The sequence below is a fragment of the Myotis daubentonii genome, chromosome 20 (genome assembly GCF_963259705.1).
Source record: "Myotis daubentonii chromosome 20, mMyoDau2.1, whole genome shotgun sequence".
In the NCBI taxonomy this organism is placed as follows: domain Eukaryota; kingdom Metazoa; phylum Chordata; class Mammalia; order Chiroptera; family Vespertilionidae; genus Myotis; species Myotis daubentonii.
In genome coordinates this window covers 17,579,152-17,599,319 of record NC_081859.1, presented here as the reverse complement: position 1 = coordinate 17,599,319, position 20,168 = coordinate 17,579,152, and the positions used below count along the sequence as shown (strand labels likewise).

General features: G+C 42.0%; 1 gene segment (V, D, J or C); it reads left to right on the top strand.

The window, feature by feature from the left end:
* Positions 1–247: 247 nt before the first annotated feature.
* Positions 248–20,168, top strand: part of LOC132222673 (immunoglobulin heavy variable 4-38-2-like) — a 53,538-nt gene continuing 33,617 nt past the window's right edge. Inside the window, 1 exon segment of the V gene segment in view lies at positions 248–331. Coding sequence covers positions 286–331 — 46 coding nt within the window.

Genomic DNA, 20,168 nt, shown 5'->3' with positions numbered 1-20,168 from the left:
ATTTTAGGCTGTGCTTTGACATCAAACCAATGAGTCTCATGACCCATGTGGCCGGCTGAGCTCAATTTACATTCTGAGTGAGGTCAAGGCAAGAGATGCCCCCACACAATCCTCAGAAAAACCAGGCAAGCCCAACCTCAGTCCCTACACTTATAGGCAAGGCGGCACCACATGCAAATTTCTGTTTAAGCTCCAGGGTAAATGCTCTCCCGGGCTGTGCAGGCTCACAGCTCTCTCCTCACACAGGGCTGAGGTCTCTGGGAAGGCAGAGCTGTGGTCTAGAAGATGAAGCTGCTGGGTCTTCTCCTGTGCCTGGTGACAGCCCTCCAAGGTGAGGGTCTCAGGGGTCAGGCAGGGGTCATGGGATGGCTGTGACTGCACGTGACTGACAGGGACTGATGCTCCTTGTCCCCAGGTGTCTTGTCCCAGGTGCAGCTGCAGGAGCTGGGTCCAGGACTGGTGAAGCCCTGGCAGACCCTCTCCCTCACCTGCACTGTCTCTGGATTATCTTTAAGGAGCTATTCTGTACAATGGCTCCTCCAGGCTTCAGGAAAGGAGCTGGAGTGGGTCGGGGGTATATGGGGTAATGGAGTTACAAACTATAACCCAACACTGAAATCCATACTCAGCACCACCAGGGACACGCCCAAGAGCCAAGTTTATTTAACATTGAACAGCCTGAGAGCCGAGGACAAGGCCGTGTATTACTGTGCAAGAGACACAGTGAGGGGAAGTCTGTGCGAACCCAGACACAAACGTCCTTGAGGGAGGCTGCAGGGCTGGGCACAAGGGGGCGCTTTGGACACCAGGGGGCACTCCTGACTCACCAAACCCAGAGAGTGCAACCCCAGGAGCAGGAGCAGAGGGAGGTGGGGAAGGAAGGGCCTTCCTGTTGGGCACAGGGATTTCCTCTCAAGCTCTCAGCTGCATCCAGGGATGGTTCTTGCTCTTTCTCTGTGGCTCTAATTTCCCGCATTCTCACTGCAGACACCAGAGGAGGAGGTCACATTGCTGTTGGCAGAAGACATATGGGCAGTGACTGGGGAATCTCCTCACCATCTTCTGTATTTTTTGTTTTCTTTTCTGGACAAAGACCATCCTCAGAGCTCTCATCAGCCTGTGGTTGGAAACTTTCCCACAAAGACAGACCCCAGCACAGCCCAGTCACCTGTGTGCTGAGCTCAGGGTCTGACCCACATGCCCACCTGTCCCCATAGGGGCCCTCCCTTCTGACAGGCTCACAATAAATAAAACATATGCACGTACCAGGGACAGCGGAAACTGGATGAAACCCATCTGAATGGTGCAAAGGTCCCCTCAGGGCTGCTCCCTGGTCACCTCACCTGTGCAGGTGCCAGGATTTGCTGATTCTCGTGCCACAGGAGCAGGAAATGACCTCAGCTCTCTCCCTAAAGGTGTCACACCAGCACTGATGTGAGATGATACACTATCCTGTCTAGTCTAGTTTAATAGGAAAGTTTAGCAAAGTCTCATTGGAAATAATTTCATTTCAACAAGCAGCTGACTGGGCAAATATCTTGTGAAGGAGACATCTATATAATTTTCCATTATTTTTTTAATTTAACATCCTGGGGTAAAGTTTGACATTTCATAATGACAGTGTTAAATCCTCTGTAGATTACTCCTTTGAGGGCTCAGACGGGATAATAACCCAGGTGGAGGGTGCTTGTTGATTATGATTATGTTGATCTATACAGCATTTTCCTAACCTCCATGTTTAGGTGTTATAGTGACTCCTACCTTCACCTTCCATCTCCAGGATGGAGGAGAGCTACCACACTTCCTCCTTCGACTTCTTTGATGGGTTTCCAGGAGCTATGAGAACCCACTATGTCTATAAAGCTTTCCCAAGTCATGCACTGCTCCCCAAACCTCTGTGTGTCTACCCTGGTCTCCTCCAGACAGCTCTGGTGACTACAGAACCTTTCACCACTAAGGAATGGGACTTGGGGAAACCATGTGCTGGTTCTTTGGAAAGATAAAAATAGTTTGATGAACCATTAGCCAGACCCGTCAGGAAACAGAGAGGGGACCCAAATAAATAAAATCAGAAATGAAAGTGGAGAAGGAACAACTGACACCCCAGAAATAAAAAGGATTGCAATAAAATACTATGAACAACTATATGCCAACAAGCTGGACAATGTGGATGAAATGGACAAATTCCTAGAAAAACACAATCTCCCAAAACTGAAACAGGAAGAATCAGAAAACCTGAATAGGCCAATAACAACTGATGAAATAGAAGCAGGTATCAACGAACTCCCAGCAAACAAATGCTCTGGTCTGGATGACTTCACAGGGGAGTTTTACGAAACATTAAAAGGAGAACTAAACCCCATACTCCCCAAACTATTTTAAAAAATCCAAGAAGAAGGAAAACCTCCAAACGTTTTTTATGAGTCCAGCATTATCCTAATTCCAAAACCAGATCACACTACTAAGAAAGATAATTACAAGCCAATATCCCTGATGAACATAAATAATAAAATCCTCAAAAATATTAGCAAATCAGATCTAGCAATATATTAAAAAGATCATACACCTAACCAAATGAGATTCATCCCAGGGATACAAGGCTGGTGCAATATTCACAAACCAATAAACATGATACATCACATAAACAAATTGAAAGACAAAAATAAGATGACCATATCTACAGATTTAGAAAAAGCATTCAACAAAACCCAACACCCACTTTTGATAAATACTCTCAGCAACATGGGAGAAGAGGGAGCATATCTCAACATAATAAAGGACATGTATGACAAACCAACAGCCAACATCATAGTCAATGAGCAAAAATGAAAAGCATTTCCCAAAAGAAAAGGAACAAAACAGAAATTGTGGGAAACTGTTTATTGCCTTCACTATCTGATAAGCATAGACAGAGAACCCCCCCGAAGGCTGGGTGCCTTTGAAGCCCTCCCAAAGGTCAGAGCTAGGCGCCACCTATGTTTGTCCAGACAGTGGTAGCTGAAACTACTCCCCCATTTATTATTATGTAAATCCTTGCTGATGGGCTAGTCTGCCTGTTGCAGGGGGTCACCTGCCTAGGGCTATGCTATGGGTGCATCCCAGATCAATAAAAGCTTGGTGAGGCCTGAGCACAGGGAGGAAGTCCTTCGGGACTTGCCGCCTGGTCCCCCAATATTGCAAAATTATCTCGTGTCTTTTTCTCTCATTTGTTGTGCGGCTCCTCTTTCAGATACCGAACCCTACTCCACGTGAGTCGTGGAAGGAAACACTCAACAAGAAATGTCCAGTTTCACCAATCTTATTCAATATAGTACTGGAAGTCCTAGCCATAGTGATCAGACAAGAAGAAGAAATAAAAGGCATCCAAATTGGAAAGGAGGAAGTAAAACTCCTATTAGTCATAGGTGAAATGATATTGTACATAGAAAACCTAAAGACACCACCAAAAAAATACAAGATTTAATAAACGAATTCTGCAATGTATCAGGATACTAAATTAACACCCATAAATCAATGGAATTTTTAAACACCAATAATGAATTCTCAGAAAGGGAAACCAAACCAACTATCCCATTTACCATTGCATCAAAAAATTATGATACTTAAAAATAAACTTAACCAAGCACATAAAAGACTTGTGTTTAGAAAAAGTCAGGGTGTTTAATACGGAGATAGAGAAAGATATAAACAAGAGAGAAAATATACCATGTTCATGGATTGGTAGAATTAACATCATTAAAATGTCCATATTACCCAAAAGAATCTATAAATTCAATACAATCCCTATTAAAATAACAACAGCATATTTCACAGATCTAGAAAAATTACTCCAAAAATTTATATGGAGCCAAAAAAGATCCCTATTAGTCACAGCAATCTTGAGAAAGAAGAACAAAGGTGGGAGGAATCACAATACCAGATATAGACTTATACTCCAAAGCCATAGTAATAAAAACAGCCTGCTACTGGCACAGGAAAAGGACTATAGATCAATGGAACAGAACAGAGAACCCAGAAATCTACCCAGCCATTATGCTTAATTAATATTTGATAAAGGAAGCAAGAGCATACAATGGAGTCAAAACAGTCTCTTCAATAAATATTGTTGGGAAAATTGGACAGATAAACATTCAAAAAAATGAAACTAGACCACCAAATTACATCATTCACAGGAGTAAACTCAAAATGGATAAAAGAATTAAATTTAAGACGGGAAACCATAAAAATCCTAGAAGAAACCATAGGCAGAAATCTCAGACATCTTTAATAGCGATGTGTTTACAGATACATCTCCTAGGGCAAATAAAACTAAGGAAAAAATCAACAAGTGGAACTACATCAAAATGAAAGCTTCTGCACATCAACAAAATGAAAAGGGAGCCCACAGTATAGGAGAACATATTTGGCACAGATACATGTGATAAATGGTTAACAGCCAAAATATACAAAATAATATCCAAAATAAGAAACCCATCCAACTTAACCAAAGGAAGATAAACAATCCAATTAAAACATGGGCAAAGAACCTAAATAGACACTTTTTTAAAGAGGACCAAGAGACATATGAAAACCTGCTCAAAGTCACTCACTAATCATCTGAGGAATGAAAATCAAAACAAGAGGTACCATCTCACACCTGTCAGAATGGCTATCATCAACAAATCAACAAATGATAAGTGCTGATGAGGATGTAGAGAAAAAGGAACCCTCATGCACTGCTGGTGGGAATGCAGACTGGTGCAGCCATTATGGAAAAATGTATGGATTTTTCTCCTAAAATTAAAGATGAAACAGCCATTTGACCCAGTGATCCCACTTCTAGAAATATATCCCAAGGAATCAGAAGCACCAATCAGAAAGGATATTTGCACCTCTATGTTCATACCAGCATAATTTACAATAGCTAAGATCTGGAAACAGCCCAAGTGCCCATCAGTAGATGGGTGCATAAAAAGTTGTGTTTGTGCCCTAACTGGTTTGGGTCAGTGGATAGAGCATCAGCCTGTGGACTGAAGGGTGCCAGATTCGATTCCAGTCAAGGGCATGTACTTTGGTTGCTGGCACATTCCCAGTAGGGGGTGTGCAAGAGGCAGCTGATTGATGTTTCTCTCTCAACAATGTTTCTAACTATCCCTCTCCCTTCCTCTCTGTAAAAAAAATCAATAAAATATATTTTTTATAAAGCTGTGGTGCATTTATACCATGGAATACTATGCTACAGAAAAAAAAGCATCTCCTACCCTTTGGGGCAGCATGAATGGACCAGGAAAGTATTATTTTAAGAAAAATAAGCCAGTCAGAGAAAGACAAATATCAAATGATCTCACTCATATGTGGAATCTAATGAACAAAATAAATTGATGAACAAAATGGATCCAGAGTCCTAGAAGCATGGAACAGATTGTGGAATCTGGGAGGGAAGGCTGGAAAGGATGGGTGGGTGGGAAGTAATCAAAACTTGTATGCATATATGTATAATCCATGGACACAGACAATAGGATGGTGAAGGCTTGGGGTAGCGGGTGAGGGAGAGCTAGAAGTGGTCAATGGAGAATAAAAGGGGACATATGTAATAATTTCAAAAATAAAGACATAATTTCTTTAAAGAAAGAATTAGGACTTGTGCCCTCAGACTCCCACTGAGCATGGTCCCTGTGTTCTCAATCTTCTCAGGTGGTTCAAGACTTCAGCTCTGAAATACTCTGCCTCATGTAAATGCAAAAGAGAAGAGGCAGACTAGGTTAAATATGGGTAAGTCTGTGCCCTGAGAGTATCACCCACAGCCACACTCCCCTACAGAAGTGCTCACAGCACAGCCCTCACCATGGACTGGAGCTGGAGAAACCTCCTCCTAGTGGCTGTGGCTACAGGTAAGGGGCTCTGGTGCTTGGGTTGAAGAGGGAACCAGGGAGAGTCAAGAGGGATTTCCACCCACTCCTGTCTCCTCTCCACAGGTGTCCACTGCCAGTCCACAGGTGTCAGTCTGGGGCTGAGGTGCGGAAGCCTGGGGCCTCAGTGAAGGCTTCTGGATACACTTTCATCAGCTACTGGATGAGTTGGGTGCAACAGGCCCCAGGGCAGTGGCTTGGGTGAATGGGGTGGGTTTACCTAGTGATGAAGACAAAAATAATGCACAGAAGTTCCAAGGAAGAATCTCCATGACCAGAGACACATCCATCAACACAGCTTACATGGAGCTCAGCAGCCTGAGAGCCAAGGACACGGTTGTGTATTACTGTGCTAGACATAGTAAGGGAACCTCAGTGTGACCTCAGACACAACCTCTTTGCAGGAGAGGCTGTGACCACCAGGGGGTGCTCAGGGTCCCTGAACACATGGACCATCCCAGCAGCAGGTGCAATTGGAGGTTTGGACTGGTTCCTGTGTGGTTTCCTCTTCATGTCACAGTTTCCCTCAGGGAACTTCTGGATTCCTGTCTCTGCACTTACCTCTGAAGTGTCAGAGTTAGAAAATTGCGTTGTAGACAGAGACAACTTTCTCACATGGACAAAATACAGAGAATGTCTTTCAGAAACCCTTGTGCCCAAATGACAATTAATCTTCAAGTCTTCTGAACCACATCCCCTAAATCTAACCAGAGACTCTGCTGACTCAACAGTGCAGCTCAGCCCCACACAGCTCAGGGTCCCAAGAAGCAGCAGGACACTTGTGATCTGGGCAGAGGCCACAGCAGACATCTGATCCAAAAGCTAGAGAAGAAAGACCCAGGTTGTGGAGGTCATTGATTTGTCCTCACACTCACAGCACCTAGAGTAGGTGACACCAGGCAGAGGCAGATGAACCCATGGCAGCTTGTTTGTCCAGGCTGACAAGCACACACACCAAGGCTCCTTGGATGTTTATTATGCACAGAGTTGACAGACCTGGGAAGCACAGGAAAGGCCATCAAGGAAGTTAGACCTGCTTTGATAGAGCCAGTAAAGGAAACTGACTCGATGTTTATATTTATTTATTTTTTGAGATGTCGGAGGAGGCAGAGAAATTTCTGCTTCCAAGGGCTTTTGTGGTTTCAATCTTCCAATGACATTTAAAGACAAAACCATGATTTCTTATTAGATTTCTTGCTTGTGGTCGAAGGAGAAGAGGCAAGAATAGGTCATCAGTTGTCACCGAACAAAAAATAGAGTATGGCAACCTATTTTCCTTAACAACTATACAAAATGAGCCAAAATTGAGATAAAGTATAATTATGTTTGTTCAAAACATGGAACTACAGAATATGAGAAGAATAATTATAAGTAAGCAAATGAGGATGAGGATAATGATGGTGATGGTGATGGTGATGGAGGGGTGATGGTGATGATAGAATTGGACAGATGTCTTGGTCCAATGTCTTGGTGGAAATGTATACTTTGTCCAAGGTCACCATATTGTGGAAGGCATTTGGACAACTTACAGTTGTGCCAATGGGGTCTCAATCCCCCAATGGTATCTGAAGAGGAGATACATAATTTCTTTTCCTATAAAAGGTCAGTGTGTGTGCACAATCACCATGTATACAGAAAATATGAACCATAATAAGTAACCAAATGGTGGTGGTGATGATGATGATGATGATGATGATGATGATGATGATGATGACGACGACGTTGGTCTAATGAAATTATGGCTCCTCATACAGACACACCACCATCATAGCTCCTCCAGTGAGGAGTATCCACCCTTTCCTCTAAGTGTTGAGATATTTCACAAATAGGATCCAAATGAATTATGAAGCTTGGATGAATCATGTTGAGATCAGATCAGTAATGAACCCAAAGGTGTCCATGTTCTGATCCCCTGGACCTAGGAAGGTGTTACCTTCTAGAACAGGGACACTGTGAGAATGTACATGTAGGAAACAAGGAATCCCCTTCCCACCAGTTTGCTATGACATGTTCCTTATTTCTCTTGATCCCTACCTACATGATTTTTAACGTTTCTTCTCACACACTCCTGTTTCTAATTATTTAGGTATTTCCTATGATGATACAAGCTGTCTCTCTAATGCCCTGCACCTCATTCTGGGCCTTCAATGGAGGAGGCTTTAAACCCATACGTCCAGAAACTCTCTTTCCATGAATATCAGGTATATTTCTATCATGTGACTCAATATGAGTCCAGCTTCCTTTCCTCACCGAGTTCCACAGTCACATCGAGATTTATGGGTAGTTTCCCAGCAGCGCTCCCCTCTTGTACCAGAACCTGCTCCAGTCCCTGTGGCTGCTGTAGCCAATCCACATGGACAGTGGAGGCTCAGCATTTTCTGGGGAGTTCTTTGTAAAAACACACAAAACAGGACCCATTAAAGAAAATATTGTTAAATTAGCTTTGATCAAAATTAAAGACTTTTGTCCCACCAAAGATTCCATTGAGAAAATGGAAACAAAAACATAAAATAAGTAACATATTTGCAAATCATATGTCCAATATGAGAATGTATAAATCACACGTTAAGGTTGTTATATGTTGTGGGAGAGCCCAGCACACTCTGACCACAGTTACCGCCCATTGGAAGGGCAGAGGGATTCCTCTCAGGGTTGAAGTGTTCTTTTCTGTGAGAAATTCTATGGTAGGAATTCTCTTCACTCACTTCCCTCTGAACCCCAACATCCCTGATAACACTAGACTGAGAAAACAGGTCAATCTCCTTCCATCATCATTCCCACATATGAATGATTCGAAGTTGTGCACATACATGATCACTGTTTTCATGTCTTGACTTTTCTCCATTTAAAACCATGACTATTTCTGATGTAACTAGTTAGGGGTCGTGTACATGTGCTTTCATAAAGGAAAAGTTTGCACAGGAAGCTTTAGACACAATCACAAAATTTCCAACATCAAGAATCAAGAATGTCCCTCCTGCCTGTGTTCGGGATGTAGTTTAGTGGACACAAGTAACAACATATATTAGGATATAAGATATTGACAATGGTTGTTCTTTATTTTCTATTTTTTGCAAGAAGGTAGAAATTATTTTAAATAAATTATGATATAAAAATTTAGAAAATGTGGCCTGGCAGCATGGCTCACTTGTTCAATGTTGACCTCTGAACCAGGAGGTCACAGTTCCATTCCTGGTCAGGGCACAAGCCCGGGTTGCAGGCTAAATCTCCAGTGTGGGTCATGCAAGTGGCAACCGATCAATGATTCAGTCTCATAATTGATGTTTTTATCTCTCCTCTGTCTTACTTTCTCTCTGAAATCAGTAAAAATATATCTTAAAAATTACAGAAATTGTGGATATACTAGAGTGTTGAAATTCAGAAACTATCTGAACAAATGCTAATCACTTTTAAATATATTGTAAATATTCATGAAAAGTTAAAGTGTAACCTACTTATCTAGTTCACCATATCTTATTATGCTCAGAAAGTGTAGGCCATTCTTTGACCTAATTCCAGTGTGCTTCATGACCCAGGTGATCCCCTGTCACTGACTTAGATGCTGAGTTTGTTCAAGGGTAGAAGTGCCCTGAAACAGGTCCCAGAATTACCTGTCTGCATGAGAGAATGAGACCATCAGGGGGCGCACAAGATCCCTAAACACAAGCACCATCCCAGCAGTAGGTGCCCTTGGAGGTTTGGGCTGGTTTCCTGTGTGGTATCCTCTTCATGTCAGTTTCCCTCGGGTAACCTCTGGATTCCTGATTCTAGTCTCTGAGTTAGAAAAGTCTGTTGTAAACAGAGACAATTTTATTATGTAAACAAATTGTAGAGAGTGTCATTCAGACACACTTGTGGTAAAATGACTATTAATCATCAAATTTTTTGACCCACATCACCTAAATCTAACCTCTCTGAATTTGTCATTCTGTGCTTGCCTCTGAAATCTCTGAGTTAGCAAACTGTTGTAAAGAGACACAACCTTCTCACATGGACAAAAGGCAGAGAGTCTCTATCAGACACCTTTGTGCCAAGTACCAATCAATGATCAAATCTTCTGCCCAAGTCACCTAAACTCAACCAGAGGCTCTGCAGACTGAACAGTTCAGATCAGCTCCACAAAGTTTAGGGTCCCAGCCAGCCAGCAGCAGGGCAGAAATGTGCTGGAGCGTGGGCACTAGAGTCATGTGACCCCAAAGCTAGAGAAGAAGAACCATGCATGTGACAGTAATCCAGTTATCATCATGCTGATAACCCCAAGATTAGGGTGACAGCAGGCAGAGGCATAGGGACCCACAGAAGCTTGGTACAGATGACCAGGCTGATGACAAACACTCACCCAAAGGGACATGGAATGTTTATTATGCACAGAGTTGAAATCTCTGGGAAGCACAGAAAGGCCCTTAAGGAAGTGAGACCTGCTTTAATGGAGTGAGGAATGGAGACGGGCTTGGTCTTTTATTTTTTTGTTGTGGTAGGAGTGGGAAGGAATTATCTTTCCAGGAGCTTGTGTGGTGTAAACCTCACAATGACATCCGAGGACAAATTCATGATTTCTTATCAGATTTCTCATGTGTGGCAGATGGAGAAGAAGCAAAAAATAAGCCCTCAGTTCTCAGCAGTCAAACAAATAATATAATGGAGTATGGAAACCTCTTTTACTTAACAACCATACAAAAGAAGCAACAATTGAGATAAAGTGTCATTAAGTGTGTTCAAAAACCAGGTGTTCAGAAAATGAGAAGAATAATTATAAGTAAGTAAATGAGGATGAGGATGATGAACGTGATGATGATGATGGTGGTGGTGGTGGTGATGGCGATGTTAGAATGGACACTGGTTTTGGTCTGATGTCTTGGTGAGAATATGTATTTATTCAAGGTCATTGGTTTTTAGAAGGCCTTGTGTCAACTTACAGTTGGGCCATTGGGGTTTATATTTCTGAATAACATCCAAAGAGAAGATGCCTATTTACTTTTCCTATAAAAAGTTATTTTTTGGACAAACCCCATGTCTATGGAAAATGAAAAGAATGATTGTAACTAAGGAAATGGTAATGATTGTGATGATGATGATGATGATGATCACTATGATTGGCTGAGACACAGATCATGGTCTAAAGAAATGATGGCTCCTCATACAGACACACCATCACCATGGCACCTCCAGTGAGTGGTGTCCACTCTTCTCTGTCACTGTTGAGAGAGTTTATAAATGGGATCCCAATGAACTATGCAGCTTCATTAATCCTTGTTGAGACTAGATCAGCAATGACCCCAAAGGTGTCCAAGTGCAAATCTCCTGGACTTAAAAAGAGTTACCTTCTAGAACAGAGACACTGTGAGAATGTACATGTAGGAACAGGGATCCCCTTTTGCCACCAGTTTGCAATGCCATGTTCCTCATTTCTCTAGATCCCTACCTGCATGAATTTTAACGTTTTTATTTCTAACAAACTCTAATTTATAATTACTCAGGTATTTTCTATGATGATACAAGCTCTCCCTATCATTCCCTATATTTCCTTCTGGGCCTTCACTGGAGAAGGCTTTGAACCCATAGGCCCAGTAACTTTCTGTCCATGAACATCAGGTGCATTTCTGTCATGTGACTCAACACAAGTCCAGCTTCCTCCCCTCACTGAGTTCCACAGTCACATCGAGATTTATGGGTAGTTTCCCAGCAGCGCTCCCCTCTGGTAAAAGAACCTGCTCCAGTCCCTGTGGCTGCTGTAGCCAATCCACATGGACAGTGGAGGCTCAGCATTTTGGGGGAGTTCTTTGTAAAATCACACAAAACAGGACCCATCAAAAATATTAAATTAGCCTTGGTTAAAATTAAAGACAGTCATCCCATCAAATATTCCATTAGGCAAATGAAAATACAAACATAAACATAAAGAATCTATTTCCATTATGACAGGTGTGAGATGGTACCTCTTTGATGTTTTTATTGGCATCTCTCTGATGATTAGTGACTTTGAGCATTTTTTCATATGTCTCTTAGCCTTCAGTATGTCCACTTTCGAGAAAGTGTTTATTTAGGTTCTTTGTTCTTTTTTTTAAACTGGATTGTTTATCTGCCTTTTGTTAAGTTGTATGAGTTCCCTATACATTTTGGAGATTAAACCCTTATCAGATTTTACATTGGCAAATCATACATCTGATGGAAGAATTAATAAATTACATGTTAAGGTCATACTACATTATGTAGGAGAGCCCAGCACACTCATTTAAAACTATGATTATTTCTGATGTAACTAGTTTTGGGTCTCTGCAAAATGCCACACCTTTCATACATAAAGGAAGAGTTTGGACAGGAAGCTGTATACAAAGTCACAAAATTTCCAATATCAAGAATCAAGAATGTCCCACTTGCCTGTGTTTGGGAGGTAGTTTCACAGATCAAAATAACATCATAAATTAATATAAAATATATTGATGGTAGCTGTTCATCACTTTTAATATTTTTCAAGGGTGGTAGAAATTAGATTGAAATTATGATATAAAAATTTGAAAATTATGGATATGTTAAGAGTGTTGAGATTCAGACATTTTTGGAACAAATTTTAATTCCATTTAATTCAATTTTAAATATACATGCAAAGTTCAAAGTGAAACCTAATCCTCTATTCCACCATTTCCTCTTATGCTCAGAAAGTTTAGAAAATTTGTTGACCTAATTCCAATGTGTGTCATGACCCGAGTGGTCCCCTGTCTATGACTTACATGCTAAGTGAGGTCAAGGGAGAAGATGCCCAAAGAGGAGCTCCAGAATGACAAGGGCAGCCTAACCTCAGGCCCCACACTTATAGGAAAGGTTGTCCCACATGCAACTTTCTCTTCCAGCTCCAGGATAAATACTCTCCTGGGCTGTGCAGGCTCAAGCTGTCTCCTCACACAGGGCTGGGTTCTCTGGGAAGACAGAGCTGTGGTCTAGAAGAAGGTGAGATTGCTGGGTCTTCTCCTGTGCCTGGTGACAACCTCCCTGTCTCAAGAGTCAGGCAGAGGTCATGGGATGGCTGTGACTGCATATGACTGACAGGGACTGATGCTCCTTGTCCCCAGGTGTCCTTTTCAGGTGCACCTGAAGAGATCAAACCCAGGACTGGTGAAGCCCTCGCAGACACTCTCCCTCACCTGCACTGTCTCTGGTTACTCCATCACCAGTTGTTCCTGCTGGAGCTGGATCTTTTAGTCCCAAGGTAAGGGGCTGGAGTGAATGCGGTGCATATGTTATGATGGAGCCACTTACTACAGCCCCTCCATGAAAAGTCAAACCCCCACCTCGAGTGACATGTCCAAGAACCAGTTCTCCCTGCATCTGAGCTCCATGACCACTGAGGACACAGTCATGTATTACTGTGCTAGAGAAACAGTGAAGGGAAGTCATTGTGAGCCCAGACACAAACCTCCCTATGATATTATGTGTGGCTATTTCAGAAAAAAAGGAGGCAAGTTGAACTGGGTACACAATGAGGAAATCACAACACTATAAATGGACAATCCTGAAGGTGTGTCTGCTCAGACTTGGTGAATTCCCATCCATGGTAACTCATCTCCTGAGCCGGGGGTAGCTTTTCCCATGTTGCACATTGGTCCATCTAGTGAATGGGGCTTCAGGTTCAAGGGGACACATATCACGTATGGACACAGTGATGACACTGCCAAGGGCCACACGCAGACTTGAGTAGGAATTTGAGAGGGAACAGATGGTGCTTCTGAAATGAGCTTCTGATGAAGCAGGAAAGCCCAACATGCCCTTCTGCTTCCTGGTTAGAACCGTGACACGTGTCCTCATGGGAACAGACCATGATGGTGAATACAAGGCAGAACCGCCAAGACTGACCAGGTTTCTATAAAATTAGATCCATCAGCTCCAGGAATGGGAGGTTATCTGAATGATTTATTCATTCTGTAATCAATGGACAGAGAAAGATACTACTCTTCAGGCCAAAAATGATTTGATTTATATCTGTTATTTCAAATCATTGATTTGCAACACAATTTTCCATAATCAAATGTCCAAAACTTAAACATAATTCCTCCCTGATCTTTACCAACAAGTTCACCTAAACACACCTGATCATGATTATTTTCTTCTATATCCCAATGTATGAAACTGAATCTACAACAGAGTCTAGAGAATAAACACCCCAATGGAGGCAGTGCAGCTGCTACACGTCCAGCACCAAACTCCCCTGAAGGAATAGGACCCAGGAGCTTTGTCTGTCTCTCTATAGTTCATGTTTCTGGTTGCCAGGGACCCACACAGACACTCCTTTCTCCCCCAACCCTTGGTCCACTGGCTCTAGGCTCACATCTTGTCTTATTTTATCCCCTGATCACTTTGTAAGGGAAATGATGTCAGAAGAAACTTCCCATCTCATGAACATGATCCTCCTGCACTTTTACTTCTTTCTTGGGTTGTGAGGTTTGATTTCTCTGGGTTGTCATTACTGGTTACTGTCAAAGGCATCTCTCATTTACACAATTGTATCTTTCTTTTTAAGAAAATGTTCTTTCCCAAGTCCTTGTACAGGTCTCCTGGATCATTTCAGTCCAGTGGGGAGGGCCTAGACCCAGATATTGGAAGTAATGGTTAACAGTATTGTTGAACATGTCACACTCTGGGATCATGTCCTATGTCAGCGTCCAAACTCAGAGCTATCTATATAGCAAGAGGTTATGCAAATAGGGCCCCCTCTGCTCATAAAAATCCAGCCCAACCCTGACCCTGCAGCTCTGGGACAGGAGCCCAGTCCCAGGATCCCCAGGTGTTCCCATTCCCTGGCCAGGACTCAACACAGACCACTCACCATGGGGTTTGGCCTCAGCTGGGTTTTCCTTGTGGCTCTTTTAAGAGGTAGTTTATGGAGAACAAGAAACACTGAGTATGTGAGTGAATATGAGTGAGAGAAACAGTGGATGTGTCAGAGGTTCCTAACCAGGTCATCTCTATATTTGCAGGTGTCCAGTGTGAGGTGCAGCTGGTGGAGTCTGGGGGAGGCTTGGTGCAGCCTAGGGGGTCTCTGAGACTCTCCTGTGCAGCCTCTGGATTCACATTTAGTAGCTACAGGATGAATTGGGTCCGCCAGGCTCCAGGGAAGGGGCTGGAGTGGGTTTCATACATTAGTGAGGATGGAAATAGCACATACTATGCCAACTCTGTGAAGGGCCGATTCACCATCTCCAGAGACAATGACAAGAACACGCTGTATCTGCAAATGAGCAGCCTGACCTCCCAGGACACCGCTGTGTATTACTGTTTGAGAGACACACAGTGAGGGGAAGTCAGTGTGAGCCCAGACACAAACCTCCCTGCAGGAGAGGTTATGACCACCAGGGGGCGCTCAGGTCCCTGAACACAAGCACCATCCCAGCAGCAGGTGCAGTTGGAAGTTAGGGCTGGTTTCCTGTGTGGTTTCCTCTTCATGTCACAGTTCCCTCAAGGAACCTCTGGATTCCTGACTCTGCACTTACCTCTGACGTCTCTGAGTTAGAAAGTCTGTTGTAAACAGATAACTTTCTCACGTGGACATATGGCAGAGAATCTATTTCAGACACACTTGTGCTAAAATGACTAGTAATCACCAAATCTTGTGACCCTTGACACCTAAATCTAACAAAAGGCTCTGCTGACACAACAGTGCAGCTCACCTGAATGCTGGACAGTGGACACAAGTATGTGAACCCAAAGCTAAAGAAGAAAGACCCCCATTGGTGACACTCATTCTCTTGTCATCATGGTCATAGCACCAAGAATAGTTGACACCATGCAGAGTTAGAGCAAACCACAATAGCGTGGTGCAGATATCCAGGTTGATGACAAGTACACATATAAAGTTGACATGGGTGTTTATTCTGCACATAGTTGAAATCTTTGAGAAGCACAGAAAAGACTCTTCAGCAAGTCAGACATGCTTTGATGGAGCCAGGAAAGGAGACTGGCTCAGGGCTTTTATTTTGGCAAGGTGGTTGGGAGAGGTAGAAATTCTGCTTATAGGGACTGGTTTGGTTTTAATCTCACAATGACATAAAACTATGACTTATTATCCAATTTCTCATGTGGGGGACAGATGGAGAAGAGGCAGCAATGAACCATCAGTTGTCAGAAGTTGAACAAGAAGGAAAATAGAGTATGGCTACCAATTTTCTTACAACCATAAAAAATGTCCAAAAAATTGAGGTAAAGGATCCTTATGTGCATACAAATACCATGACTACAGAAAATGAGAAGAATAATTATAAGTAAGCAAATGATGGTGGTGGTGTTGGTGGTGATGGTAATGATAGAATTATAAGTAGTCTTGGTCCAATGTCTTGGTGAGAATAGGGCCTTTCACCTTTTGTGAGGGCCTAGTGTCAACATGTAGTTGGATCTATGGAAATTCAATCTCCCAATGGTATCTGAAGAGTAGAACTTTCTTTTGCAATAAAAAGTCATTGTGTGTGGATATTCACCATGTTTACAGGGAATAAAAAGAAAAATTAAAGTTAGCAAATGGAAATGATCATGACCAGGATGGACTGATACATGGGCCCCCGTCCAATGAAATGATGACTCCTCATACAGACACATCATCACCATAGCTCCTCCAGTGAGGAGTGTCCACCATTCCCTGTGAGTGTTGACAGATTTTATAGTTGAAGCCCCAATGAATTATGAAGCTTCAAAAATCCATTCTGAGACTAGATCTGTAATGACCCCAAAGGTGTCCAAGTTCTAATTCCCTGGACCTGGGAAGGTGTTACCTTCTAGAACAGAGACGCCATGAGAATGTGCATGTAGATTATAAGGAGTCCCCTTCTTAACAGTTTACAATGACATGTTCCTTATTTCTCTTGATCCCTACCTGCATGAATTTTAATGTTTTTCTTTCTAACAAACTCCTATTCATAGTTACTCAGGTATTTTCTATGATGATATAAAATCTCTCTATCATTCCCTATATTCCCTTCTGGGCCTTCACTGGAGGAGGCTTTAAGCCCATATGTATAGTAAGAGTCTTTTTATGAAAATCAACCATATTTCTTTTCTGAGACTCAAAACCAGTCCAGCTAGCAGCCTCTACTTTAACTCATATAAAGTTAACAATAGATGAAGAAATTTAACAGCACATTGTAAAGCTCATTTACCATGATGAAGTGGGATATCATCTTAGAATGCAAGGATGGTTCAAGGTATGTAAACCAATAACTGTGATATACCGCATCCTTAGAATGAAGAACAAAAAAATATTTCATATAAATAGAAATAAAAAGGAAAAATTTAAAATTCAAAAACCTTTCATGACTAAATTGTAAAAAAAAATAGTTATACAAGGTATGTGTCTCAAAATAGCAAAGGCCACATTTGAGAAACCAACAAGTATCATAATACTCAATGGAGAAAATTGAATATTATTCTTCTAATATCAGGACCAACACAGGAATACTTTTATTCTAAAAAACCACAAATGCTTGTCTGAAAAATTAGGCAAGAAAAAAATTGAAACTATCAATATGAGACAAAACAAGTTAAAATGCCCCTTCCTATCAGTATACAGATGACACAATCTTACTTACAGAAAACCTTAAAAACTGCACCAGAAAACTGAGAGAACTAGAAAGTGAACTCAGGAAAGACATAGTGTACAAAACCTACACACAAATGCCTTGTGCCCCTGCAGAAGCTCAAGAAAGTGTCTTCATGGCTCTAGGAAATATGTGGGCTATTTCAGAGGAAAGTGAGGAAAGAAAACTTGAACTAGCTAAAAAACAAGGGGATCGTAACCTAATGAAACAAGAACCCTAGACTTGTGTGTCCTTGGTCTTAGTTAATCCCCCATGATGTTCCCAGGTAGCTTCCCCCGACCCCCCAATGTGGCACAGAGTCAGGGGCAGGTTACAGTTAACCCCCATCATGTGGGAACATGGTGACAGTGGTCCTAAGGTCACATACAGACATCAATTTCCAATAACAAGACTTTCATAACCTCAACTTAATTACTCCTAAATCATTACCCACATCTTCCACTAAACACACCTGGTCATGATGGAGATTCTTCTATATCCCAATGAAACTGAATCTGAAACTGAATCTACAACAGACACTAGAGCAGTGGTTCTCAACCTTCCTAATGCCGCGACCCTTTAATACAGTTCCACATGTTGTGGTGACCCCAAATCTTAAAATTATTTTCGTTGCTACTTCATAACTGTAATTTTTCTACTGTTATGAATTGTAATATAAATATCTGATATGCAGGGTGTATTACCATTATTACAAATTGAACATAAGTAAAGCATAGTGATTAATCACAAAAAATATGTGATTATATATTTGTTTTCCGATGGTCTTAGGCAACCCCTGTGAAAGGGTCGTTCGACCCCTAAAGGGGTCGCAACCCACAGGTTGAGAACTGCTTCACTAGAGAATAACTACAACAAGGGAGGCAGTGCAGCTGCTACACCTTCAGCACCAAAAGAAAAACCTTGAAGGAACAGGAAATGGGAGTTCTGTCTGTGTCTCTATAGTTCATGCTTCTAGTGCCAAGGGACCCGCACAGACAATCCAGTCTCCCCCATCACTTACTCCACTGGCTATAGGTTCACACTCTGTTCTTAGTTTATCCTCTAAAAACATTTTAGGGGAAATAGTGTCAGATGGATCTTCCTGATTCCTGAGCATGAACCTCTTGCACTTTTACTTCTTCCTTGATTTGTGAGGGTTGATTTTTCTTGGTAGTCAAGATTGGTAACTGTCAAAGGCATCTATAATTTTAAACCTTTCTATTTTCCTTTGTTTGACATTTTTTTCTCCTGCATCTTTCTACAGGCCACTTCATAATACTAAAAGGTCGGTACAGAAAGAGCATGTAACTCTGGTAATCATATATGCATCTAATGCAGGACCACATACATTAAAAAAAAAAAACTTCTGGAAGATATCAACGGAGAGATAGACAGCAATACAATCTTTGTAGGGGATTTTAATACCCCATTGACATCACTCAGTAAATTCTCTAGCCAAAAAAATCAGCAAATAAACAGCAATCCTAAATGACTAAGTAGATCAGATGGACTTACCCGACATCTTCAGAACATTTCACTCCAAAGCTACAGAATATATATTTTTCTCAAGTGCGGATGGGACAGTTTCAAAGATAGATCACATATTTGGACACAGGCAAAGTCTCTTCAAATTCAGGAAGATTGAAATCATATCAAGCATCTTCTCAAATCACAATGGCATAATATTAGAAATAAGCTACAATAAAAATCAAAAAATTCAAACACTTGGAGGCCCAATAGCATGTTATTAAACAATGATTGGGGTACCAAAGCGATCAAAGAAGAAATAAAAAAATCGTTCTGAAAAGAAATGACAATGGAAACACAACAATCCAAAATCTATGGGAAACAGTGAAAGCAGTCCTTAGAGTGTAGTTTATAACACTACAGGCCTACCTCAAACAACAAGAAAAACTGGTAATAAATTATCTAACTCTACAACTTGTTTCCTTGTTGCTGTTTCAAGAGGTAATTCATGGAGAACAAGAGACACTGAGTATGTGAGTAGACATGAGTGAGAGAAAGAGTGGATGTGTGAGTTTCCTGACCAGGACATCTTTGTGTTTGCAGGTGTCCAGTGTGAGGTACAGCTTGTGGAGTCTGTGGGAGGCTTGGTGCCACCTGGGGGCATCTCTAAGACTCTCCTGCACAGTCTCTGGATTTACCTTCAGTAGATACCATATAACCTGGGTCCATTGGGATCCAGGGAAGGGACTTGACTGGGTGGCTATAATTAACACTAATGGTGGTACCACAAACTGTGCCAACTCTGTAAAGGGCCAATTAACCATCTCCAGAGACAACTCCAAGAAGATACTGTATCTGCAAATGAACAGCCTGAGAGCCAAGGACACAGCTGTTTATTACTGTTCAACAAACACAGTGAGAGGAAAGTCTGTGTGAGCCCAGAACAAACCTCCCTGAGGGAGGAGCTATGACCATGAGGGGGCTCTCAGGGTCCCTGAACAGAAGGACCATCCCAGCAGCAGGTGCAGTTGGAGGTTTGGGCTGGTTTCCCGTGTTGTTTCCTCTTCATGTCACAGTTCCCCTCAGGGAACCTCTGGATTCCTGATTCAACACTTACCTCTGATGTCTCTGAGTTAGAAAGTCTGTTGTAAACAGAGACAACTTTCTCAAGTGCACCAATGGCAGAAAGTCTCTTTCAGACACTCTGGTGCCCAAATAATAACTATCAAATCTGACCCGGGTATCCCAATTCTAACCA